General features: G+C 41.5%; 1 protein-coding gene and 1 non-coding gene across 3 annotated transcripts in view; one reads left to right on the top strand and one right to left on the bottom strand.

The window, feature by feature from the left end:
• The window catches only part of LOC138808202 (DNA repair protein RAD50-like), a 191738-nt gene that overhangs the window by 45902 nt on the left and 119258 nt on the right, over positions 1–26578 (bottom strand). The window contains exons 1-9 of one of the 2 annotated variants that reach the window (XM_069994185.1): positions 26214–26563; positions 21299–21382; positions 15383–15534; positions 12621–12806; positions 12005–12209; positions 7041–7169; positions 5601–5766; positions 3439–3632; positions 1635–1841 (exon numbers count right to left, since the gene is read on the bottom strand). In XM_069994185.1, the coding sequence (XP_069850286.1) occupies positions 1635–1841; positions 3439–3632; positions 5601–5766; positions 7041–7169; positions 12005–12209; positions 12621–12806; positions 15383–15534; positions 21299–21382; positions 26214–26342 (1452 nt within the window). In that variant the 5' untranslated portion in view covers positions 26343–26563. Of the gene's footprint in view, positions 1–1634; positions 1842–3438; positions 3633–5600; positions 5767–7040; positions 7170–12004; positions 12210–12620; positions 12807–15382; positions 15535–21298; positions 21383–26213; positions 26564–26578 lie in introns of those variants that run through there. The other variant, XM_069994184.1, reaches the window with a different exon arrangement.
• Trnaa-ugc (transfer RNA alanine (anticodon UGC)) lies at positions 7488–7557 on the top strand. Its single transcript has one exon. It is a non-coding gene; the product is annotated as a tRNA-Ala (tRNA).

Raw genomic sequence — 26578 nt, 5'->3', positions numbered from 1 at the left:
TCTGAGGATCAAGGTTCAAAGCCAGCCAAGGCAGCCAAGTCCTTGAGACTCTCATCTCCAATTAACCACCAGAAAACTGGAAGTGGCACTGTGACTCAAGTAGTAGAGTGTAGCCTTGAGCTGAAGAGCTCAGGAACAGTGCCCAGGACCAGAGTTCAAGCCCACAGCTGACTTAAAAAAAAAATGCAGAGCATTAGCCTTGAGCTGAAGAGCTGAAGGACAGCGCCCAGGCCCAGAGTTCAGGCCCCACAACTGGACCCAAAAAAAAAAAAAAGTTGGAATTGAGGAGGAGAGAAGAAGAAAGGGGAGAAAAGGAGAAAAGGAGGGAAGAGGAGAGAAGGAAGAGGGAAGAGGAGCCAAATGAGAGAGAGAGAGAGAGAGAGAGAGAGAGAGAGCGAGAGAGTGCGTGCAGTGGGAGTCTTACATCTGAGAATGAATAGAGAAAAAAAAATGCTTGAGAGAAAACTCTTACCCTTATCTTACTAGGTTATAATAAGATAACTAGTAAGTAATCCTAGAAGAGTCAAAAAGAAAAAGTGAGAATCAGAAAAAAAGAAGTTTTAGTAGACTACTCTCAATCAACATTTAAGTATTTATTAAATATCTAACACACCCACTTCCCGCATGTAGATATTACAAAAACAGTGTGATGTGCTCCCCCTGACGGTGTCTTCCAACAAGACAATGTTGTGAGACAATGCTAAACTGGCAGAAATGTGTTGTAATAGTGAGAAAAACTAATGTTTACTTAAATGATCAAGATGGGATTTAAGAGAAAACTGTCACTGCTTTAAGATGCTTACTTTGGAAATGGAGATGTGAAGGTAGAGGACAAATTAGAAAAAAGACAACTACTAAATTCTTGAAGAGATTGGCTAAGGAAGTTAACCACAGAAAAATGGAAACAAGGTAAAATAGTCATAAAAAAACAACACTATGGAATCTAAAGGAAAAATACTTGCTTTTATTCTTAGGGAAGTGGTTCTTAGAGGATAGTCATGATAATCACCTAGTTTTGTTGATTGGAACAGCACATGAGCACATGTATCTTTGAAAAGCTTCTTAGATGGAACTGGGGACTGGAGGTATAGCTCAGTGCTAACAGCAACTGCTTTTAGCATGAGGCTCTTGAGTTCAAACATCAGCAACACACATATAAAACAATTCCTCAGGGGCTGGGACGGTGGCTCAGTGGTAGAATGCTTGCCTTACATTCATGAGGCCCTGGGTTCGATTCCTCAGTACAGCATAAGCAGAAGCTGGAAGTGGGGCTGTGGCTCAAGTGGTAGAGAGCTAGCTTTGAATTGAAGAGCTGAGGGTTGGTGCCCAGGTCCAAAGTTCATGCCCAGGTCCAAAGTTCAGGCCCCACAACCAGCAGAAAAAAAAAATTCTTAGATGATTCTAAATTTCAATCCATAGTTTTGAGAACCAGAGATGGATGATTAAAATATTCAGACAAGATTATTTTACTTGAGATAACAAACAAGGTTGACATTTTAGTCAACCTTACAGTCAAGATACTGTAATGTTAGGGTTAGTTATAGTTAAGATACTTCAAAAAAAAAAAAAGATACTTCAGAATACAAGAGTCTAAACATCATATACTTCAAGATTAGATTACTTAAGTAGCTTACAGTTTTTGTGAGTTCCTGGTCCAGTTCAAGAATCCTGTCTGAAGATCCTTCCAACTGCTGTAGTTCGTACTTCACATTTTTCAGTTCATTTTGCTTCTTGCTTAAGATTTCTGATTTTAGCTCAATTATTCTTCCCAGTCCAGTTTTCTTATCCCGTATTTCATCTATCTGTTTTTGCTTCTGAGTTTCTTTTTCTGCCAAGTCATTCTAAATACATAATGTAAGAATGTGAATAATATTTTACCAAGCAATTTATTAACAAAGTTTCTAAGTTTTGGGTTTTTTTTTCTTTTAAATGTAAAAAGTATCACATAATATTGGGGGGCATGGCTTATACCTATACTCTTAGCTACATGAAAGACTGAGACTGGGAAAACAGAAGTCTGAGGACAGCCCTGACAAGAAGTTCACAATGCCCCCCCATTTCAACCAATAAAAAACCAGATATAGTTGCATGTACCTTTCATCTCAGTGAGAAGCATAAATAGAAAGATCACAGTCCAGGCTGGCCCAGGCAAAAAACAAGACCCTATATGAAATAAAGCTAGAGCAGAAACTGCTGAGGACGTGACTCAAGAGGTAAGAGTTCCTAGAGAGCTCTAGGCCCTGAGGACAGAAAGAAAAAAAAAATAGAGATAACTACTAACAGCCAGTAAACTTTGTAACTAACCTTAAAAAATTTTTATTTAAAACAAAATATAGATTTTAGATTTTATTCATATTTTGACCCTTATAAACTTAAAATTTTGCTTTCATAAACCGGGCGCCGGTGGCTCACTCCTGTAATCCTAGCTACTCAGGAGGCTGAGATCTGAGGATCACGATTCAAAGCCAGCCTGGGCAGGAAAGTTCGTGAAACTCTAATCTCCAATAAACACTAGAAAACCAGGAGTGGCGCTGTAGCTCAAGTGGTAGAGTGCTCACCTTGAGCTTAAGGGCTAAAGGATAGCGCCCAGGCCCTAAGTTCAAGCCCCATGACCAAAAAAAAGAAAAAAAAAATTTGCTTTCATAGAGGGTTTTTTCCCTACCTGACAGCAGATTCTGTCCTAAACATTAATCTAAAAATATGCCAAAGTAGACTCATCCAAAAATTTTGAAACTCATGAGAATCTGACAAAAAGAAAATGGAGGGGGGCTGGGAAGGTGGCTCAGTGGTAGAGTGCTTGCCTTGCATGCATAAGGCCCTGGGTTCGATTCCTCAGCACCACATAAACAGAAAAAGCCGGAAGTGGTGCTGTGGCTCAAGCGGTAGAGTGCTCGCCTTGAGCTGAAGAGCTGAGGGATAGTGCCTAGGCCCAGAGTTCAGGTCCACTACCAGCAAAAAAAAAAAAAAGAAAATGGAGGGCCTGGGAATGTGGCTTAGTGGTAGAGTACTTGCCTAGCATGCATAAAACCCTGGGTTCGATTCCTCAGTACCATATAAACAGAAAAAATAAAAGCCAGAAGTGGCACTGTGGCTCAAGTGGTTAAGGTCTAGCCTTGAGAAAAAGAAGTTCAGGGACAGTGAGCCCAGGCCCCCAGAACTGGCCAAAAAAAAAAAAAAAAGGGAAAAAACAGAGCCAGGGACTGACCTATAATACTAGCTACTCAGGAGGCTTAGATAGGAGTAGTGCAGTTTGAAGCCAGCCTGGGCAGGAAAGTTTCTAACACTCATCTCCAATTAACCAAAAAAAAAGTCAGAAGAGGTGTGTCTCCACTGCTATCCTTGAGCAAAAAAAGCCCAAAGACAACCTAGGCCTTAAGTTCAGGCCCAAAAACAAAACAAAACAAAGAACATGCAAATCTTTTATTTCAAAATCTTTACCATCAGTTGGCTGGCAGTTTCTGCTTCCTTTTCTTGTCTCTCTCTCACAAGTTTCTGAAAATTTTTAATCTGTCGTTCACTGAACGGCCCACGCTCAAAGCCATCCAATTCTAGCTGTGTTGCCAAAGTCTGAATTAATGAATCTCTAGATCGTATGTGTTCTTGATGGCGATCTGCTTGCAGCTGTAGACGACCTTTAAAAAAAAAGAAAAACGGACTGGGATGTAGCTCAGAGGCAAAGCGCTTGCCTAGCAAGTGCAACATCCTGGGTTCAATCCCCAGGACCAAAAAAGAAAAAAACAAACAAAAAAAAAAAAGTTTAAAAAAAAAGGGGGGGGGAGGGCTGGGAAGGTGGCTCAGTAGTAGAGCGCTTGCCTTGCATGCCTGAGGCCCTGGGTTCGATTCCTCAGCACCACATAAGCAAAAAGAAAAAAAGCCGGAAGTGGTGCTGTGGCTCAAGTGGTACAGCGCTAGCCTTGAGCTGAAGAGCTGAGGGACAGCGCCCAGGCCCAGAGTTCAGGCACCATGACCAGACCAAAAAAAGAAAAAGAAAAACACTTAGCAATTCTTTCCAATTAACTTTTTTTATTCAAATAAATATCTTTTATTAAATATAAAAAAGGAATACTGTTAAGCACCAAAACTATAGGTTGTTATATTACATGTACAATAAGAGAAAGGTGCTGGGCGCTGCTGGCTCACGCCTGTAATCCTAGCTACTGAAGAGGCTGAGATCTGAGGATCACGATTCAAAGCCAGCCTGGGCAGAAAAGTCTGTGAGACTCTTATCTCCAATTAACCATCAAAAAAACGAAAGTGGTGCTTTGGCTCCAGCGGTACAGTGCTCGCCTTGAGCTGAAGAGTGAAGGGACAGCACCCAAGCCCAGAGTTCAAGCCCCATGATCGACCAAAAAAAGAGAGAGAAAGGTGATTGCAATATTTGGTGTACAAGCACTTAACTCTGAAGTCATGGATGTAAAAAACATAAAATAGAAAGCAATACAAAAATTACAATGCAGTCAAAACAATAATTGGAGATTTCATATTATTGCTATAAATGCTTGCTTAGTAGTTTCTTTTCACTTTTAATACTTTAGAATGTTAATTGAGTATATTTAAGTATTGCAAAATTGCAAGAGCTGGCATGTACAATACACTGTGCATACTATCCTTTTAATGTAGTGGTGGTAAAAGGAACCTTAAAAGCCAAACACAATGTGCTAGTATTTCTTTACAATGTAGATTCACATGCAGCTATAAAAAAAAAAAAAAAAAAAAAACAAGCTGGGCACTGGTGGCTCACGCCTATAATTCTAGTCACTCAGGAGGCTGAGATCGAAGATCACGGTTCAAAGCCAACCTGGGCAGGAAAGTCCAGTGAGACTCTTTATCTCTAATAAACCACTCAGAAAACTGGAAGTGGCACTGTAGTTCAAGTAGTAGAGCACTAGCCTTGAGCTGAAGAGCTGAAGAGCTGAGGGACAGCGCCCAGGTCCAGAGTTCAGGCCCCACGACAAAACAAAAAAACAAAACTAAACTAAACAAAACACCAGTATGTCTGGGTGCTGGTAGCTCACACCTCTAACCCTAGCTACGCAGAAGGCTGAGATCTGAGGATCATGGTTCAAAGTCAGCAGGAAAGGGCTGGGAAGGTGGCTCAGTGGTAGAATGCTTGCCTTGCATGCATGAGGCCCTGGGTTCGATACCTCAGCACCACGTAAGCAGAAAAAGCCAGAAGTGGCAGTGTGGCTCAAGTGGTAGAGTGCTAGCCTTGAGCTGAAGAGCTGAGGGACAGTGCTCAGGCCCAGAGTTCAGGCCCCACTACTGACAAAAGAAAAAAAAAAAAATCAAATGTCAAAGTCAGCAGGAAAGTCTGTGAGACTCTTATCTCCAATTAACCACCAGAAAACTGGAAGTGGTGCTGTGGCTCAAGTGGGCCCAGAGTTCAAGCCCCATGACTGACCAAAAACACCCACAAAAAAAAAAAAAAAAAAAAAAAACACAAAAAAATTGTTAGATAAATGGAAACATACTAAACATAACCTTTTGAGATTTGCTTTCTTTTCCTTCAGTCTAATTCCTTAGAGATTCTTCATTCAGGCTGAAGATATAAATTACAGTAGTGAAAAAAAAAAAAAAAACAAGTAAATAATTTGTCCTACCCTGTTCAACAAGTAGTTCTGATTTTTCTTGATTGAGAAGCCTAGATTCTTTATTTAATTTTTCCAGTTCACGTTGGCAGTCTATTAATTTCCTTTCTTTATCCCTTACTGTTTTCTGATGATTGTAATATAACTCATTCAGTTGCTCATCACTTCCTTGAAAAACCTGCATGAAACCAAAATAAAAAGTTTTATTTGCCGGCACTGGTGGCTCACGCCTGTAATCCTAGCTACTAAGGAGGCTGAGATCTGAGGATTGCAGTTCAAAGCCAACCCTGGGCAGGAAATCCGTGAGACTCTTATCTCTAATTAACCACCAGAAAACCGGAAGTAGGGCTGGGAAGGTGGCTCAGTGGTAGAGCACTTGCCTTGCATGCATGAGGCCCTGGGTTTGATTCCTCAGCACCACATAAGAAAAAAGAAAAAACCGGAAATGGCACTGTGGCTCAAGTCTCTGTAGAGCGCTAGCCTTGAGCTGAAGAGCTGAGGGACAGCGCCCAGGCCCAGAGTTCAAGCCCCACAACAAATCAAAAAAAAAAAGAAAAAAGTTTTATTGCCTGATGCTAGTGCATCATGACACTGAAAAGATCTTAGTGTAAAGCAAGACCATACAAACAAATCCCAGAGAATATTATCTCCAAGTAACCAGCAAAAAGCTGGAATTGGATGGAGATGTGGCTAACGTGGTAGAGTATCAGCTATCAGCAAGAAAACTTGAACAAACTAGAGGCATATGGCTCAGAGCCTGCCAAGCAAGCATGGGGGCCTTCAGCTCAAACTCCAGTATAGCCATAAATAAATAAATACATAAATATATTTGAGCTGGGAATGTGGCTTAGTGGTAGAGTGCTTGTCTAGCATACACAAAGCCCTGGGTTCAATTCCTCAGTACCACATATACAGAAAAAGCTGGAAGTGGCACTGTGGTTCAAGTGGCAGAGTGTAGCACTGAGCAAAAGAAGGTCAGGAACAGTGCCCAGGCCCTGAGTTCAAGCCCCAGGACTGGCAAAAAAAAGAAAAAGAAAAAAAGAAAGAAAGAAAAAGAAAAAAAAAGAAAAGCTGGGAAGGTGGTAGAGCACTTGCCTTGCATGCCTGAGGCCCTGGGTTCGATTCCTCAGCACCACATAAGCAAAAAAAAAAAAAAAAAAAGAATTACAAGAAAAGCTGGCAAGAGTACAACATCCTGAATCCAAGGCCCAGAATGAGCACCAAAAAAAACAAAACAAAAAAAAAACCTAAAAACAAAAGCTTTAGTGTACTATTATAGTCAATTTGAGGTATGAATTACAAACCAAATCTTCAAAATCCTTCATTAGTATACACATACAAGTAACATAAACATCAAGATATTTTCCCCTAAATGTAGGCAGCAAAACTGGTTTAAGTCTGTTAGAACATATAAAAAATTTTTATGTAAAACAAAATTCTACTACCACAAACCTTTTCCATTTTCTGTTCCAGTTCATTGTTATCTTTCTCCATTTGCTTTTTTCGACTATCCAAGGCCTTAATTTCATTGTCAAGTTTCATTACTTTAGCAAGATTATCTTCAATGTCTTTTAGACGATCCTGAAAATAAATAAGTATTCTATACAAATAGAATTCACAATGCTGATGATGGATTTGCAAAGGCCAAGCACTTAATGCTAACACTGAGAAAATATTTAATGTTACTATCAGGACTGTAGAAGAGACAGAGAAATTGAACATCAAAGATAGGAAGTGATATGTCCACAGGCTCTCCTAGTAGATAAAGCAGAAATTAAATTCTACTTTCAACCTCATGCCCTGACCTCAACAATGCACACACTAGTCATTATTCTTAAGATGCTGTGTTGCAATATGTGGAGTATTACATTTTTAAGAATTTAATCCTTGGGGCTGGGAAGGTGGCTCAGTGGTAGAGCGCTTGCCTTGCATGCATGAGGCCCTGGGTTCGATTCCCCAGCATCACATAAGCAAAAAGAAAAAAAGCTGGAAGTGGCATTGTGGCTCAAGTGGTAGAGTGCTAGCCTTGAGCTGAAAGCTGAGGGACAGCGCCCAGGCCCAGAGTTCAGGCCCCACGACTGGACCCAAAAATAAAAAATAAAAATAAAAATAAAAAAATAAAAAAATAAAAGAATTTACTCCTTAAAAGGCTAATCTTTTTGTTTTTTTTACAATGCTGGGGATGAAACTTAGGACTTACAGCATGCTAGACCACCAGTGTTCTACCACTGAGCCTCCTAAGTTAAACTATCAGAATTTCTGAGCAGGGTAGAAACTCACAGTGAATTAGTAATACATTCTGAATCTGTAGGCAATGGAAGGCAATACTTTAGTCCAAATATTTTCAGGCTGGAAATGGTGAGTTCATATCTATAATGCCAATACTCAGGAGGCTTTAAGATCTAAGGATCATGGTTCAAAGCCAGAATGGGCAGTAAAGTCTGTGGGACCTCCAATTAACCATAAAAAGCTCGACATGGAGCTGTGGTTTGAGCTCAGAGGCACAGCCCAGGCCCTGAGTTCAAGCTTATCACAAAGAAAAAACTAACAAAAATGTAATTTTACCAGTAATAGTCATAGGTATCACTAAATATTGTATTCTAGACATTGTACTAGGTGCTGCTACAAATTCTTTCTAATCCTTACAAGACTACATGCTAAGCAGGAAAACTGAAGGACTTTTATAAAACCATACTTTAAGATTAGGAGGGGCTGGGAATGTGGCTTAGTGGTAGGGTGCTTGCCTAGAATGCACAAAGCCGAGTATGATTCCTCAATAAGCAGAAAAAGCTGGAAGTGATGCTGTGGCTCAAGTGGTAGAGTGCTAGCCTTAAGCAAATGCTCAGGTATAGTGCTCAGGCACTGAGGACTGGCAAAAAAAAAAAAAAAGATTAGCAGATGGCTTTCCTAATGTGATGTTTGCCTTTAATTCCAGCCCCAGGGAAGCTGAGGAAGGAAGAATGAAAGCTCAGCAAGACAAATAGAACCTGGAGGGGAAAAAAAATAGGAGGAAGAGAAAAGGAGGAGGAGGAGAATGACGACAAGGACTGGAAGATGTAGTTCGATGACTAAAATTATAAGCTCAGAGTACTGTACAAAAAAGTAAACTTCAAACCTTACTTCATATCACATTCAAATATTAAACTGAGGGACTAGGCACTAGTGGTTTATACCGAGCTACTCAGAAGGCTGACATCTAAGGTTCACAGTTCAAAGCCAGCCCAAGTAGACAAATATGAAGACTCTCAACTCTAGAAGTGGAACTGTGGCTTAAGTGGTAGAACAGCAGCAGTAAGAGAAAGAAGCAGAGCAAGGCCTAATTTCAAGAACCAGAATCATCACACATACATAGACATCAACTAAGGACTGAAGGCATGGCTAGAGTAATAGAGAACTGCCTAGCAAGCACAAAGGTCCTAAGTTCAAACGTCGGTGTCATCATAAAAATAAACAAATATAATTATATAATTAAATATAATTAAATGTTTATAATTAATGTAAGAATTCAAACAAACTTTCTAGAAGAAATTTTTGTGAGAGACACTGTAACACTAGGTCATACAAAGCTTTGCACCATGAATTTGTGGGTGGAAAAGGAAATTAGAAGCAAGTTATTTCTAGCATTAAAGGGGCCAAGATAAAAGAATAGGGTGTGGTAGGGTGGAAACAAGGAGGTAATCTGTAAATAGAAGGCATGCATCCTAAGAGTTGGAATGAAATCGTCTTTTGGGGAAAGATGCTGGACAAGTGATCTGACCCAAACTTTGAGATTGATGCAGGCTAGAATTCTCCTATAGACCTTAAAAAAAGAACTTTGGAAATCATCTTTTTAATAAATACTTGGGTCTGGGGGTGTAGCTCAGTGGCAGAGTACCTGTACAGAGAGAGATGCAACTTGGGTTCAGTCAGTGTTAAAATAAAGAAACTAAATATTAGCTGGGCGCTGGTGGCTCACACCTGTAATCCTAGCTACTCAGGAGGCAGAGATCTGAGGATCACTGTTCTAAGCCAGCCCAGGCAGGAAAGTCCATAAGACTTTTATCTCCAATAAACCACTCAGAAAACTGGAAGTGGCAGATACTCGAGTGGTAGAGCGGTAGAGCGGAGTGGTAGAGCGGTAGAGCGGAGTGGTAGAGCACTCGCCTTGGGCTGAATTGCTTAGGGACAGCATTCAGGTCTAGAGTTCAAGCCCCATGACCGACAAAATAAAAAAAGAAAGAAACTAAGTATTTACTACCTCCTGCTGGGGCCCCTAGGCACTGGGCTAGGCTCTGAAGAAACACAGAATTAGTCACAAACAAGCACACAAAAGCTTCAACTTTTACAACAACCTTGGCTAGAATCATGTCATTATTCATACAGACTATGTATTAGCACGTAGCTCTAACTTGACATTTCCTAAATGAATTTTTCATTTGAACTATATGGATTCCTTTGGCTGTCTTCAAAAAACAACTCCAATTTTCCTGTCCTTGTACTCATTAATGATCAACAAAGTTATGCTCTTAGCTCTTGTCTTTAAAATAATCAGCAAAAAAACAGAACTGGAAGTGTGGCTCAAGTGGCAGAGTGCCACTGGTAAATAAAAAAAGCTGTCGGGCGCTGGTGGCTCACGCCTGTAATCCTAGCTACTCAGGAGGCTGAGATCTGAGGATCGAGGAGATCTGAGGATCGCGGTTCAAAGCCAACACGGGCAGGAGAGACCGTGAGACTCTTATCTCCAATAAACCACCAGAAAACCGGAAGTGGCGCTGTAGCTCAAGTGGTAGAGCGCTCGCCTTGAGCTGAAGAGCTGAGGGACAGCGCCCAGGCCCAGAGTTCAAGTCCCACGACCGACCAAAAAAAATAAAATAAAATAAAAAAATAAAAAAAGCTATGAGAGCTCAAATAAGACTCAAGTTCAAGGCAAATACTGTGGTGTGGGGGGATTAGGAGGGTAGAAGCCAGTCATGGTAGCACAACACCTATAATCTCAGCTACTTTGGAGGTAAAGGCAGAAAAGTCTTGAGCTTGAGAGTAGCCCAAGCTAAGTTGGTGAGAGACTCCACGTCAAAAACAAACAAAAGGGCTGGAGGCAGGGCTCAATGTAAGAGCACTTGTCTCACAGTTGTGAGGTCCTAGTTTCAATCCCCAATATCACAAAAATGAATGACTGAGGAAATGATCAGTATGTCCTAAAAACCCAGAATTATAAGATTAGGTAATTACTATTCAACAGCTAATGATCTATACTATTAAGTTTAATCTTGGGAAGTGGTGCTGTAGCTCATGTGGTAGAGGGCTCACCTTGAGCTGGAGAGCTGAGGAACAGTGCCCAGGCCCAGAGTTCAAGCCCCACAACTGACCAAAAAAAAAAAAAAAGTTTAATCTTGGGCTGGGAATGTGGTAGAGTGCTTGCCTGGCATGCATAAAGCTTTGGGTTCAATTCCTCAGTACCACATACAGAAAAGCAGGAAGTGATGCTGTGGCTCAAGGGGTAGAGTGCTAGCAAAAAGCAGCTCAGGAACAGTGCCCAGGCTCGGAATTCAGGTCCCAGAACTGGCAGGGGAAAAAAAAAAAAAGTTTAATCTTTTCCTTCTTCCTCTTCCCTAACAGTTTACCTTCTATTTTCTTATCTTTTTTGAAGTCTAGATTCTCTGGGTAATTTAAAGACTCACCATCTAATATAGACCTAAGATATTACATCTATTAGTCTGTGGTAATTTTTTTTTTTGGTCAGTCATAGGCCTTGAACTCAGGGCCTGGGTGTTATGCTCATAGCTAGCACTCTACCACTTTGAGCCACAGTGACAGTTTTTGAGTGGTTAATTGGAGGTAAGAGTCTCACAGGGACTTTCCTGCCCATGCTGGCCTTAGATTTCCATCTCCTGAGTAGCTAGGATTACAGGTGTTAACCATCCACACTGAGCTTGTGATAATTTTTGAAATAAATATATATTAATATAAAAATAAAGTACTTTAGGCTTAGAGGCATGGCCTAACTGGCACAGTACCTGTCTAGAAAACCACATTAGCACCAAATTAAATACATTAATAGTCAATTGTGTACCTTAGAGGTAAATGCCACTATAGTTAAAACAAAAAAAAATCCTTCGTTTACCAAGTAGCTATTTGCACAAGAATCAATTGCTGTGTATTTAAAAATTGCTAATAGATTTTAAGTGTTCCCACCACAAAAAAAATGATATGGTAATATACATGGTGATTATCTTTGGCTTAACCATTTTTTACTGTGCACATACATTAAAATATCATATTGTATATCACAAATATGTGCTATATATAACTTATTGATTATAAAAAGAAATGAGAGTGGGAGGTGTGGCTCAAGTCATACAGTGCCAGCCGATGAGTAAAAGCAAGCCTCAGACACCAAGTTCAAATCCCAATCTCAAAAAAGAAATAAATCAAATTACCTTCAATGGTTCAAGATCATTCTCATACGACCTGACAATTTCCTTTGAAGATGCTAACTGGGCTTCTTTAGTAGTAATCCGATCACGAATCTCACAAGCTTTTTCCTTATTTTGTTTCAGATATTTCAATTCTGTTTGACATTCTTTTACTTTCTGACCTTGTGTCTGACGGACTTGACGAAGTGTATCTAAAGCTTTAATGTACCTTTGAAGATAAGAAATAAAACTTCTGGCTAAGTAAAATATAGTATAGCCAGGCATTAAGGTTTATTTAGAGGTGAAGCTGTGGGCTAAAGTGGAAGAGCAACTTCTGAGGAAGGAAGCAAAGCAGGTTCAAGATTCAGGAGTTCAAACCCTGGTATTGTCAGGAAGTTACAAAGTTACAAACCAGCCTGGCACCAGTGGCTTACACCTGTAATCCTAGCTAGTCAGGAGGCTGAGATCTGAGGATCACGGTTCAAAGGCAGCCAAGCAGGAAAGACTCTTATCACCAATTAATCACCAGAAAATAGAGCTGTGGGTCAAGTGGTACAACATTCACCTTGAGCTGAAGAGCTCAGGGACTATGGCCAAACCCAGAATTCAAGCCCCACAACCAACAAAAAAAGTTACAAACCTAGTGGCTGAAAAGATCTCATCAAACTTCTGCTTCAGCATCTTTCCTTCACTTAAAGGCCAATTTGAATCTTCTTGGTGACAGAAAATGACATTATTTAGAACAGATTTGGAAACGCCAAGTGAACTGATCATTTCTCGATCAATTTCTGCACATTTAGAGCTAAGACTGACCCTTTCTCCATGCCTAGAGAAAATAAAAAGCAAGAACATACATAAAATAACCTCATGTAGTATCTATTCTATTACTTAATCCTTTCTTCATCAGTGAACCATTCACTGATGAAGAAAACATATAACAGTACAAAAATGCTAGAATTTTTACATATTTTAACTTTTAAATACAATAATTTAATACTTATACATAATATACAGAAAATGAACTATCTTCCTTGCCCAGAATCAAAAATAAGATATTTAAGTGAATAAAATATGATCAATAACAGAGAAGCAAAGATGAATTAAAAACATCTAAAAACACATGGTCTAGAAGGGTTGTCTATTAACAGATGGATAGGGCAGCCAAAGGCAGTATCTGACTTGTCTTTACTGTTTTTTTATGCATTCCAACTTATATTTAGAAAAATACTACAATGAGCAGGCCTGTAATCTTGGTACTCAGGAAGCTGAGGCAAAAAACCAGTGAAGTCCAGGCCAGCTGGTTACCTACCAAGATCAAGGTCAGCCTAAGCTACATAGTGAAACCTGGTCTCAAAAACAAAACAAAACAAAACGCTTTAAGAGAAAAAATTTCACTTATTGAGCACCAAAAAAAAAAAAAACTACAATGAAGTGCAAACAATTAGATTATAAATGTGTGGAAATTGAACAATGAAATCCTTCTCTGTGTAACTAATGTGGAAAACAGTACACTGAGCAGCATACTGAAAATGTTCTGTAGGGGGCTAGAATAGATACACACAGACCAGCAGATTATCACCGTACATCATGGAAAGATGACAATAGCTTAGACAAGAAATAAAAACAGATACAGGGAACACTTGGGTTAAATCCTAGCATTTAGTAATGGATTAGGTTATACAGAGCAAGGAAGGTATCAAGAGTTAGGTCCTTGGGTGTGTGTCGCTGGATGGAGAGAAGAATCATTCACTAGGATGAAAAGTACTGCAAAACAACCTACTAGGAAGTTTGTTTTTTTTTAAAAAAGGGGTCAGAGAATCATGCCATTGTTGTGGCCATGTTGAATCTGAGCTATCTTTAGAACAATTGGTAGAAAATGAAAAGGGTCTGGAAAACAGAGGTCTGGTTAGAGAAATACATTTGTGAGTCACTTGTGAACACATAGCAATTTGAGTGATGAATATGAGATTACCTACAAAGAAAATATAGAGCAAAATTAGAATAGCCAAGCGCTAGTGGATCACACCTGTATACAAGTTACTCTGGAGGCTGAGATCTAAGGATCATGGTTCAAAGCCAACCCCGGCAGCAAAGTCTGGGAATCTCTTATCTCCAAGTAATCACTAGAAAATCAGAAGTGGAGCTGTGACTCAAAGTGGTAGAGTGGTAGCCTTGAGTGAAAAGCTCAGGGACAGTGCCCAGGCCCCTAAGTTCAAGTCCTATGACAGAAGAAAAAAAAAAAAAGCTGGAAGTGGAGCTGGGACAAGGCCAGTCTTAAGAGAAAAATTAAGAGACAGCACCCAGACTGCAAGTTAAAACTCTAGGATTAGAACGAAAGGAAAAAAAAAAAAAAAGGGACTAAGAGACAGCACCCAAGTCCCAGTGCAGACGTGCACACATATATACCAGGAAGGAAGGGAAGAAGGAAGGTAATTAGGTACTTTGATCAACAAGGATAAAGCCTAGAATCCAAAATCTAGCCGGGCACCGGTGGCTCACGACTGTAATCCTAGCTAATAAGGAGGCTGAGATCTGAGGATCCAGGTTCAAAGCCAGCCTGGGGGGGGGAAAGTTCGTGAGACTCTTATCTCCAATAAACTGCTAAAAAACCGGAAGTGGTGCTGTGGCTCAAGCAGTAGAGCACTGGCCTGGAGCTGAAGAGCACAGGGACAGTGCCCAAGCCCAGAGTTCAAGCCCCACGACCAAAAAATCAAAAAAAAAAAAACAAAATCGAAAGCCATAACAAGATGATATTTGACTAACACTACTGATAATGATTTAGGAATAAATTATTTCCCTACTTGTCAGCTTCTCATCCCTATACATGATACTGGAATTTTTTATTCATTCAACCTGTATTTGAATGATTATGTGTTTTTAATTCAGCAACTGTTCATAAATTACTGAATCTTTAATGGACCCACTCTCATTAATAGTATCGAAAAATGCAATGATGCTGGTGGGAGGGACCATGTATGAATATGTAGAAGCAGTGAGTAGTTGGAAACCTCACACTTTTTTTTTTTTGGGGGGGGGGGGTACAGTCGTGGGGCCTGAACTTTGGGCCTGGGCTTTATCCCTCAGCTCTTCAGCTCAAGGCTAGCGCTCTACCACTTGAGCCACAGCGCCACTTCCGGCTTTTGTCTTTTTGCTTATGCAGTGCTGAGGAATTGAACCCAGGGCCTCAGGCATGCAAGGCAAGTGTTGTACCACTGAGCCACCTTCCCAGCCCCAACCTCACACTTTTTATCCAATTCTATTACAAATTTAAACAACTCTAAAAAGTCCTGCTGAAAGAAAATTAAAGTATTTACCAAAATAAAGTTGTATTTTAAAAACCTAACTCTTAACAAATATAAAAGATTAAAAATAAAGATACTCAAATATGTCATGAAGACCTACTTTGTTCTCGTAATGATTCCTTCCAGAGTTTTAAATTCTGTCTTCTTGCTTTTTTGACTGCACAACATAGATCTCTGCACAGCTACAAGTTCTCCATTCACGTCACGAAACTGCAGACGGATCTGGGCTCTTACATCTGTTTCTTGAGCAACCTTTGAAAGTGAAAGAATAATTATGCTATTTTAGAAAGCACCAGAATGCTAGTTCTAAAAAGTATAAACAACATTGCTTATTCAAATGAATATGCCAGTGGCTCATGCCAGTAATGCTTGCTACTCAGGCTGAGATATAAGGATTGCCATTCAAAGCCAGCCTGAGCAGGAAAGTTTGTGAGAATATCATTTCCAATTAACTATCAAAAAAAGGCCACAGGTGGAGCTGTGGCTCAAGTGGTAAGAGTGTTAAGCATTAAGCAAAAAAGCAGCTCAGGAACAGCATCCAGGCCTTGAGTTCAAGCCCCAGGACTAGCACCAAAATATAAATAAAATTAATTACACAGCAGGGCCCTGGTGGCTCACGCCTGTAATCCTAGCTACTCAGGAGGCTAAGATCTGAGGATCATGGTTCAAAGCCAGCCCAGGCATGAAAGTCCATGAGACTCTTATCTGCAATAAATCACTAGAAAACCGGAAGTGGTGCTGTGGCTCAAGCAGTAGAGTGCTCGAGTTGAGCTGAAGAGCTCAGGGACAGCGCCCAAGCCCAGAGTTCAAGCCCCACAACCAACAACAACAAAAAATTAATTACACACACACACACACACACACACACACACACACACACACACACACACACACACACACACACACACACACACACACACACACACACACACACACACACACACACACACACACACACACACACACACACACACACGGAAAAGAATACTTGTTTTATTAAAATGACACAATATTATCTACCTCCTTTACTTACTACCATTCTTTCTTTTTTTTTGGCCAGTCCTGGATCTTAAACTCAGGCTCTGTCTCTGAGCCTCTTTGTGCTCAAAGATAGCACTCTTCCACTTGAGCCACAGCGCCACTTCAAGCCTTTTCTGTTTACGTGGTACTGAGGAATGGAACCTAGGGCTTCATGCATGCTAAGCAAGCACTCTACCACTGAGCCACAATCCCAGCCCCTCAGCTACATTCCCAGCCCCTCATATTTCTTTAGAATAGTTGCATAGCCAGTCCTTGGATCCTGAACTCCGGGCCTGGGCACTATCCCTCAGCTCTTCAACTCAAGGCTAGCGCTCTACCACTTGAGCCACAGCACCACTTCCAGCTTTTTCTGCTTTATGTGGTGCTGAGGAATCGAACACAGGGCCTTATGCATGCAAGGCAAGCACTCTACCACTGAGCCACCTTCCCAGCCCTCATAACAGATTATTTTGAAAATTATTTGTAGAATATCTTCTAAAACATGAGTTTGTCTATTTCTCTGTGACTGGAATGAACTTACGAATTTGGAGAAGGAATGTTTAAGTAAAAATAAATTCCTGGGGCTGGGAAGTTGGCTCAGGGGTAGAGTGCTTGCCTCTCATGCGTGAAGCGCTGGGTTCGATTCCTCAGCACCACATAAGCAGAAAAAAAACCCGAAAGTGGCGCTGCGGGCTCCAGTGGTGGGGGCTAGACACCACCTAGGCCTAGAGTTCAGCCCCACGACTGACGAAAAAACAAAAAAATAAAAAATAAATAAATTCCTTTACAGCCTCTTATCAGGAATGGTATGCATGGGTTGGAGGAAAGGAGAAGGGAAAGGGGAGGGGAAAGAGGGAAGAAATAAGGGGGAAGAAGTAGGAGAAGGAAGAAACAGGAAAAGGGGGTACGAAGAGAGCGGGAAGAGAGAGAAGAGGGGAAGGGAAAGGGAAGAGAGTACCTAGTACCTAGTATGTGAACTCCCTATTCTCATCATATTTTAAAAGTTAACTATATAGGGCTGGGAAGGTGGCTCAGTGGTAGACTGCTTCTCTTGAACGCCATGAGGCCCTGGGTTCGATTCCTCAGCACCACATAATCAGAAAAAGTCGGAAGTTGCACTGTGGCTCAAGTGGTAGAGTGCTAGCCTTGAGCTGAAATGCTGAGGGACAGCACCCAGGACCAGAGTTCAGGCCCCACAACCGACCAAAAAAAAAAAAAGTTAACTATATATAGCCAGGCACCAATGTTTTATACTTGAAATCCTAATTATCAGCTAAGATCTGGAGAATTGAGGTTCAAGTACAGCCTGGGCCAAAAAGTTCACTAGACTCTATCTCCAAAATAACCAACAAAAAGCAGTGTTCAAGGCCAGCAAAGACAGCGAAGTCCAGGAGACCCTATCTCAAAAATAACAAACAAAGCGAAAAAAGGGGTGACATTGTCTAAACAAGAAATATTCTGGGGCTGGGAAGGTGGCTCAGTGTTAGAGCGCTTGCCTTGCATGCCTGAGTCCCTGGGTTTGATTCCTCAGCACCACATAAGCAAAAAGAAAAAAGCCGGAAGTGGCGCTGTGGCTCAAGTGGTAGAGCGCTAGCCTTGAGCTGACGAGTTGAGGGACAGCGCCCAGGCGCAGAGTTCAGGCCCCACGACTGGACCCAAAAACAAAAAACAAAACAAGAAATATTCTTATTACCTTACTTATAAAATGGTAACCATCTATTCAACAACTAATAATAATAAAATCATATTTTTCAAAAAAACATCAAAAACAAAGTGGCTACCAACCTAGCAAGTATAAGACCCTGAGTTCAAACTCCAGTACTTCAAAAAAATAAAAATAAAATCTCCAACCTTAGTTAAATCCCATTTGATACTTGCCATTGAACAACTGAACAAGACAAAAAATACAAAATCAAGATTGGTCTCTTTGGCTGGGAAGCTGGCTCAGTGCTAGAGTGCTTGCATTGTATGCATGAGGCCCTGGGTTCAATTCCTTAGCATCACATAAGCAGAAAAAAACTGGAAGTGGTGCTGTGGCTCAAGTGGTAGAGCACTAGCCTTAAACTGAAGAGCTGAGGGACAAAGCCCAGGCCCAGAGTTCAGCCCCCATGACGAACCAAAAAAAAAAAAAAAAAAAAAAAAAGACTGGTCTCTTTAAATCTTTACACATAAATCTCAATTGAGATATATGATAAATACATGTAACACTTGAGAATTTTATTATAAAACACAAAAAAAACTGGGCATAGTGCCTATAATTCCAGTACTTGAGAACAGAGGATCAAGAGATCAAGGCCAAGCTATACCTTTAATCCCATCTACTCAAGAGTTCAAGGCCTACTTATGAAAAGGTAGCATCAAGACCCTCTCTCAAAAAGAAAAGGACTAGAGGCAAGGTTCAAGTGATAAAACACTTCCCTAGCATGAACACAAAGCCATGAGTTCAAATCCTTGGCCAGGAAGGAGGGGGTGATGTTGGAAGCAAGCTTGGGCTATAGAGACTGTCTCAAAAAAACAGCCAAGCACCAGTAGCTCACACCTGTAATTCTATAATCCAAGTTAACTCAGGAGGCTGGGTCTACCAGAATAAAAAAGTACTACTACAAATAACCATGACCAACCAAAAAGAAACAGAAAAGGTAATAGCTAGAAGTTACTCTGGAACAGTTTTTTAATTCAGATTGGAGCTTCTAGAGCATGTTTAAATGTTGATATGACTAATCTAATAAAGGAAAACTGGTGAGGCACTGGTAGCCCACTCCTATAATTCTAGCTACTCAAAAGGCTGAAATCTAGCCAGGCACTGGTAGCTCATGCTTGTAATCCTAGCTACTCAAGAGGCTGAGATCTGAGAATCTAGGTTTGAAGCCAGTGAGGGCAGACAAATCAAAAAGACTTATCTGCAATTAACCAGCAAAAAGCCAGAACTGAAGGAGTAGCCCAAGTGCCAGCCAAGAGTAAAAAAGCCGAGTGATAACATGAAGCCCTGAGTTTAAGAGGGGTTGGGATTAGGGAGAAATTGCTGAATGCAAGAGAGATGGAAATTCTTGAGTTGATATATAGACTCTAGCCTCTCAGAGTAGTAGGTTGCTAAGGAGTAAAACAAACTGGCATAACACATGATTATAATCCAAGCCCTAGGGAGGTAGAAGTCCCAGGTTTAGGTTGTATAATAAGATCTTATCTCAGGTAAAAAAAAATTTCAACCTTAATAGAGCAGTGAAAAAAGAAAGAACTGTATATACATATGGTAGTTTGGTAGCTTTTATGATTAGAGTAAGAAAATGTTCATGGTTTCTCCAATTCTTCAATAAAGTACACAATGAGATAAATGAAGAGAGGGCTTAGTAAATATACAACATAGTACTATTTCTGGTTTTTGTCTCATGGACTTTTCCTGCCTGGGCTGGCTTGGAACCACAATCCTCAGATCTCAGCCTCCTGAGTAGCTAAGATTATAGGTATGAGCCACCAGCACCCAGCTGGTATTACTATTTCTTTCTTTTTTTCTTTTTTTTTTGGCCGGTTGTGGGGCCTGAACTCTGGGCCTAGGCACTGTCCCTCAGCTCTTCAGCTCAAGGCTAGTGCTCTAGCACTTAAGCTACAACACCACTTCCAGCTTTTTTCTGCTTATGTGGTGCTGAGGAATCGAACCCAGGGCCTCATGTATGGAGGCAAGCACTCTACCACTGAGCCAACTTCCCAGCCCTGGTATTACTATTTCTTTTTTTTTTTTTTTTTGGGTCCGGTCGTGGGGCCTGAATTCTGGGCCTGGGCGCTGTCCCTCAGCTCTTCAGCTCAAGGCTAGCACTCTACCACTTGAGCCACAGCACCACTTCCGGCTTTTTTCTTTTTGTTTATGTGGTGCTGAGGAATCGAACCCAGGGCCTCATGCATGCAAGACAAGCACTCTACCACTGAGCCACCTTCCCAGCCCCCTGGTATTACTATTTCTAAGATGAAATTTCATACTTTGATAATTACAGAGTTGTCTTTAAATGATCAATAGGATCAGTTAAACTACTGGATATAAACTCAATGGAACACTACTTAGTAATTAATACTGTACACTGGTAAGTACTGTAGATCCACAGACCTACAGTATTTAATTTGTACAGTATGATTCTAGTGATGTGCTAAAATACACTTTTCTGCCTGAGCAGAAAAGTCTGAAAGGTTCCATCTCCAAAATAATTAGTAAATTAAGCTTGTAGGTGTGGCTCAAGCAGTAGAGCAACAGCCAAGCAAGTAAGCTGAGTAAGCTGAGTTTTAAACCCTGGTTCCAGTCTCCCTGCTTCCCCCCTATATTCATAAATCATCACAATTTTAGACAGTCTCATTATGTAGCCCAGGCTGGCTTGTTTCAGCCTCCTGAATGCTAACATTACAGATCACTATGCTAGGCAACCAAGTATAAAATACTTCAGGTATACACAACAGTTTCAAAATTAATAAAAGTACCCATGTACTAAACATGCAGATTGAGTTTATCATGTTTCAAATAGGACTTTATAATAATTTAGTAAAAAAATCTGAATATAAAATTAGGAAGAATAAGACCTCAGCTATATAAAGGAGACATTAAAAAAAAACAGTAAACAATGGAAATTAAGATTATGTTTAGGTGACCTTCATCTCTCTTTAAACTTGTCCATTCTGTGTTCTACAGTAAGCTATTACTGCTTTTATAGTTATAAGAATGTTATTTTGGCCGGTCGCTGGTGGCTCACCCCTGTAATCCTAGCTACTCAGGAGGCTGAGATCTGAGGATCTCGGTTCAAAGCCAGCCCGGGCAAGAGAGACCGTGAGACTCCTATCTCCAATAAACCACCAGAAAACCGGAAGTGGTGCTGTAGCTCAAGTGGTAGAGCGCTCGCCTTGAGCTGGAGAGCTGAGGGACAGCGCCCAGGCCCAGAGTTCAAGCCCCAAGGCCGACCAAAAAAAAAAAAAAAAAAGAATGTTATTTTGAAATACAAAACTGTATTAGAATCATTACCTTGGGATCATGAATGAATGTATTTCCTTTAGTTCCAGGAGGGAAGTCTCCAGTAGAAATATATTTTAGACATTCAATGATGGTCTAAAGAAATACAAAAGTATATCAGTTATAATGGAATCATAGATGCTTTTCACAATCTTTTTTTTGGCTGGTCCTGGGGCTTGAACTCAGGGCCTGGACATTTTGCATGAGCTTTCATGCTCAAGGCACTCTACCATTTGAGCCACAATTTCACTTATGGCTTTTTGGTAGTTAATTGGAGATAGTTTTATGGATTTTCCCTACCACAGCTGGCTCTGAACTGATATCCTCAGATCTCAGCCTCCTAAGTAGCTAATATTACAGAGGCATAGCCAACAACATTCTCTTTATTTATTTTTTTTTGCCAGTTCTGGGGCTTGAACTCAGGGCCCAGGCACTGTCCCTCAGCTTCTTTTGTTCAAGGCTAATGCACTCTACCACTTGAACCACAGCACCACTTCTGTTTTTTTGTTTATGTGGTACTGAGGGACTGAACCCAGGGCTTCATGAATACTAGGCAAGCACTCTACCACTAAGCTACATTCCCAGCTCCAACAACATTCTTTTTTTTTTTTTTTTTTGTCGGTCGTGGGGTTTCAACTCTGGGCTAGGGCACTGTCCTTGAACTCTTCAGCTAAAGGCGAGCACACTACCACTTGAGCCACAGTGCCACTTCCGATTTTCTAGTGGTTTATTGGAGATAAGAGTCTCACAGACTTTCCTGCCTTGGTGGCTTTGAACCGTGATCCTCAGATCTCAGCCTCCTGAGTAGCTAGGATTACAGGCGTGAGTCGCTGGTGCCCAGCTCTAACAACATTCTTTATAAAAAATACCTGTCACAAGTTGGGCACTGGAGGCTGAGATCTGAGACTCACCAGAAAAGTCCTTTAGACTCTTATCTCCAATCTCCAGGAAAGCATAAGTGGAACTGTGGCTCTAAGTGGGAGAGCACTAGCCTTGTGCTAAAATTAAGCTTAGGACAGCACCTAGGTGCTGTGTTCAAGACCCTCAACAAATAAACAAACAAACAAAAGAGGCTGGGCAGGTGGCTCAGTGGTCCAGTTGCTTGCCTTGCATGCATAAACCTCTGGGTTCAATTCCTCACACCATATGAGCAGAAGTGGTGCTGTGGCTCAAGTGGTAGAATGCTAGCCTTGTGCTGAAGAGCTGAGAGACAGTGCCCATGCTGAGTTCAGGCCCCAGGACCAACAAAAAAACAAACAAAAAGAAATAAAAATAGAAATATTTATCACAGAGACCATGAATATGATCAGGTAAAATCTGACAACATAAAACCTGTAATAAAAATGATTAAAAAACTGGTATTGGAACTAGGCGCCAGTGGCTCATGCCTGTAATACTAGCTACTCAGGACGCTGAGATCTGAAATCGCAGTTCAAAGCTAGGCCTGGCAGCAAAGTCCGTGAGACTCCTATCTTCAATAAATTACTCAGAAAGCCAGAGTGGTGCTGTAGCTCCAGTGGTAAGAGGACTAGCCTTAAGCTAAAGAGCTGAGGGACAGTGCCTAGGCCAGAGTTCAAGCCCCACAGCCAGAAAACAAAAACAAAAAAACTGGGATTAGGGCTGGGACTATGTGGCTTAATGGTACAGTGCTTGCCTAGCACACATGAAAGCCCTGCGTTTGATTCTTCACTACCACATACACAGAAAAAGCTGGAAGTGGTGCTGTGGCTCAAGTGGTAGAGTGCTAGCCTTGAGCAAAAGCTCAGAGACAGTGCCCAGGCCCTGAAGTTGGCAAAACACATACCAGGTACAGCTAACAAGCCTCACATGAGGCCCGATTAAACTTCAGTACTCCTAATAAAGCAATTATTTAAAAAACAAAACAAAAAACAACAGTAGCAAACAAACAAACAAACAAGGAGCCCAAGGATAGGCTGAGTTGACCTAGCATCTCTGAGGAGGCTCTGAGTTCCATTTCCAGCAAAACAGACCAAAAAAAAAAAAAAGCTGACAAAACAAAACAGATTGTTGTAAGCTTTCTTTTCTAGACAAAAGAAACACAACGAATATACTGAATTTTCTGAATCTATCTAAAACAGGAAGCAGACAGTTCAGGGAAAAAAATGAGGCCTAGGAAAACAGCTGCCAGGAATTCAGAGATGGACACCTTGTTAATTAATAAAACCTTGATTAAAAGCATATGGGCCCTATTTCCTTTGTTTTAAGCTTTTCAGACATTCATAAGCTGCAACATTTAGAAAAAAGGGGAAAAGAGTGGGTCTTTTATCCAAATAATTAATATACTCTGAGAACTGAGAAAAGGTATCTTAAACTTACACTGGGGAGTCGAAAACAAAATATAGTTAAACCAAGTGTGATAGGCCACACATGTAATATCAGCACTCAGGAGGCAGAGACAGGAGGATTCCAACCTCCTGACCACCTTAGGATGACCAGTGAGGCAGTATGGACAAAAAAAAAAAAAGTTTAGGGGCTGGGAAGGTGGCTCAGTGGTAGAGCGCTTGCCTTGCATGCATGAGGCCCTGGATTCGATTCCTCAGCACCACATAGGTAAAAAGAAAAAAGCCGAAGTGGTGCTGTGGCTCAAGTGGTAGAGCACTAGCCTTGAGCTGAAGAGCTGAGGGACAGTGCCCAGGCCCAGAGTTCAGGCCCCAGGACCGGACCCAAAAAAAAAAAAAAAAGTTTAGATAATTACTCTAAGTTCATAGAAAAGCTATACAATTAAAATGGTAACTAAATGGATGCTAGTGGCTCACACCTGTAATCCTAAGAGACTAAGACCTAGAGGATGGCTTTGAATACAGCCAGCCTGGGTTAACTTCCAGACTCTATCTCCAATTAACTAGCAAAAAGCAAAGCTACAGATGTGGCTCAAATAATGGAATGCCAGCTAACAAGCAAAGCCAAGATCAAATCCTAGTGCCAAAAAGAAAAATTGAAATGCTATTACTTCTTAAAAATTAAAAAAAATTTCTCTAATTAAAGCCAGATGAACTTAATGATGGCTAAGAATGACATAGAACTTTCTATGTGCCAAATACTTTACTAAGCACTTTTACATACCTTACTCTTCTAATTTTCCTTGACCCTAGGTTCTAGAAACCTTTTTTTTTTTTTGGTGGGTCGTGGAGCCTGAACTCAGCATGGGGGCTGTTTCAAAGCTCTTCAGCTCAAGGCAAGCACTCTACCACTTAAGCCACAGTGCCACTTCCAGTTTTCTGAGTGGTTAATTAGAGAGAAGAGTCTCACAGATTTTCCTGGCCAGGCTGGCTTTTGAACCCAGATCCTCAGATCACAGCCTCCTGAGTAGGATTACAGGACTGAGCCACCAGCACCCGACTCTAGAAACTTTTATGCTTATTTTAAAATGAGAAAAACAAAGCACAAGAGCAGTTAGATCCCTTTGCCAGCAGTTACACAAGGCAATAAGTGAAGCAGAAAGCCAGTGCTCATGGACTTCAGTCTCCCAATACAGCACAAAGCACCTAACAGGCATTACATAAATAACAATTTCATAAAAACTAATAAAGGTAGATAATATTCTCTCATTTGATTCTCAACTGTGTTTTCACAGATTCTTCCCTTTGATCATTTCTGTACTTATACCATCATTACTTTTTCTCAAGTCACTTTTCTAAACCAGAATGCTTCTTGGCTATGTTTTCCCCTTTTTTTTTTTTTTGTCGGTCATGGGGCCTGAACTCTGGGCCTGGGCACTGTCCCTCAGCTCTTCAGCTCAAGGCTAGTGCTCTACCACTTGAGCCACAGCACCACTTCCGGCTTTTTCTGCTTATATGGTGCTGAGGAATTGAACCCAGGGCTGCATGCATGCAAGGCAAGCACTCAGTGAAGCCACCTTCTCAACGCATAAATTTAAAACATTCTTTACTTTTAAACAATCCCAGTATGGGCTGGGAATGTGCCTTAGTAGTAGAGTGCTTGCCTAGCATGCATGAAGCCCTGGGTTCCATTCCTCAGCACCATGAACTGAAAAGGCCAGAAGTGACGCTGTGGCTTATGTAGTAGAGTGCTAGCCTTGAGCAAAAAAGCTCAGGGACAGTGCCCAGGCTTTGAGTTCAAGCCTAAGGCCTGGCAAAAAAAATAAACAATCCCAGTAAAATAAGCTATGCACCAATATTTTATTTTGACTAAGAGCATCCTAACAAAATCGTTCTCAAAGTGATAAGTCTAGCCATCTGGTCTTCATCTTAAGGACAATTATTTTCCATCTATTATGCTTAACAACCGGCATGCTTACGACTCTTCATATCTGTCATATTTTGTATCTTTCTAAGAAATTGCTCTTTGGGACAACTACTGGGAAAGGAAAAGAAAAATGTCTCGGTAAGGAAGGGGAGGCGGGGTTAAATTTAAAACCGTGCAAGAAAAAAGACTGGCAGGGTTTCTCTCCAGAATAGAAATGCGGGACTTGGGGGGACGGGGAGGGCGAACAGCGGGACCTAGGGGGAAAAGAGGGGAGATGACAGAAGTACACACACACGTATGCATGGACGTAAAAGGTCATAATGAAATCCTCTTTTAAAAATTGCAAGATAAAAACCAATGAGTAATGGGACGAACATGACCAAAGTAGATTACACCCCTGTATGGGGGGAGAGGGGGGGTCGACACACAACAAAAAGCCTTTACGTCAGACAGTATGCAAAATAATCAATGCCGACCCAAGGGCTTCTGGTAGGGTTCGCTGAGCGCTCAGCAGGTCCCAGTCCCGGGGGTGGGGGGACGGGCAGCACCGGGACACATGAGTGACCGCCTGGAGACCCCTCGAGACCACGCCCCGGGGCTCTTCCCGGGCCCCCGCCGCCCCTCTCCGCCCGGACATTCGGTTTACCGGGATGGTCAGGAGGCGGCGGGCCGGAAACTGAGGCGGTCACTCTGGACTTACCGTCTTCCCCGCCCCATTGGGTCCAACCAAAATTGTGAGGGGGCTGAAGAAAGTGATAATTTGCTTATCTTTGTCCTCTATTCCAAAACTCCGCACTCCCAGAATGCTCATCTTTTCGATCCGGGACATGTTTGCAAACGTTTCGGATCTCAACCCCAGGGACGGGAGGCCGCGGCCCAGCGAGGCCGAGCACGCGACGAGGACGCCACGGGCGGGTCCCGGGGGCGCCGGCCGCGAGGGACGGGGCGGGGGGGGGGGGTTCTGCTTCAGCCCTCACGCGCCGGCTTCCTTTCCCCGCGGCGAGGCGACAGCGGCCCGACAAAAACCACGGGCAGAACCACCACCCGGACAAACACGGACAGATT

Source organism: Dipodomys merriami, unplaced genomic scaffold, assembly GCF_024711535.1.
Source record: "Dipodomys merriami isolate MVZ:Mamm:240054 unplaced genomic scaffold, mDipMer1.0.p SCAF_447, whole genome shotgun sequence".
NCBI classification, from domain to species: Eukaryota; Metazoa; Chordata; class Mammalia; order Rodentia; family Heteromyidae; genus Dipodomys; species Dipodomys merriami.
The sequence above is the reverse complement of the archived record's forward strand: the minus strand, read 5'-3'. Positions and strand labels throughout refer to the sequence as shown.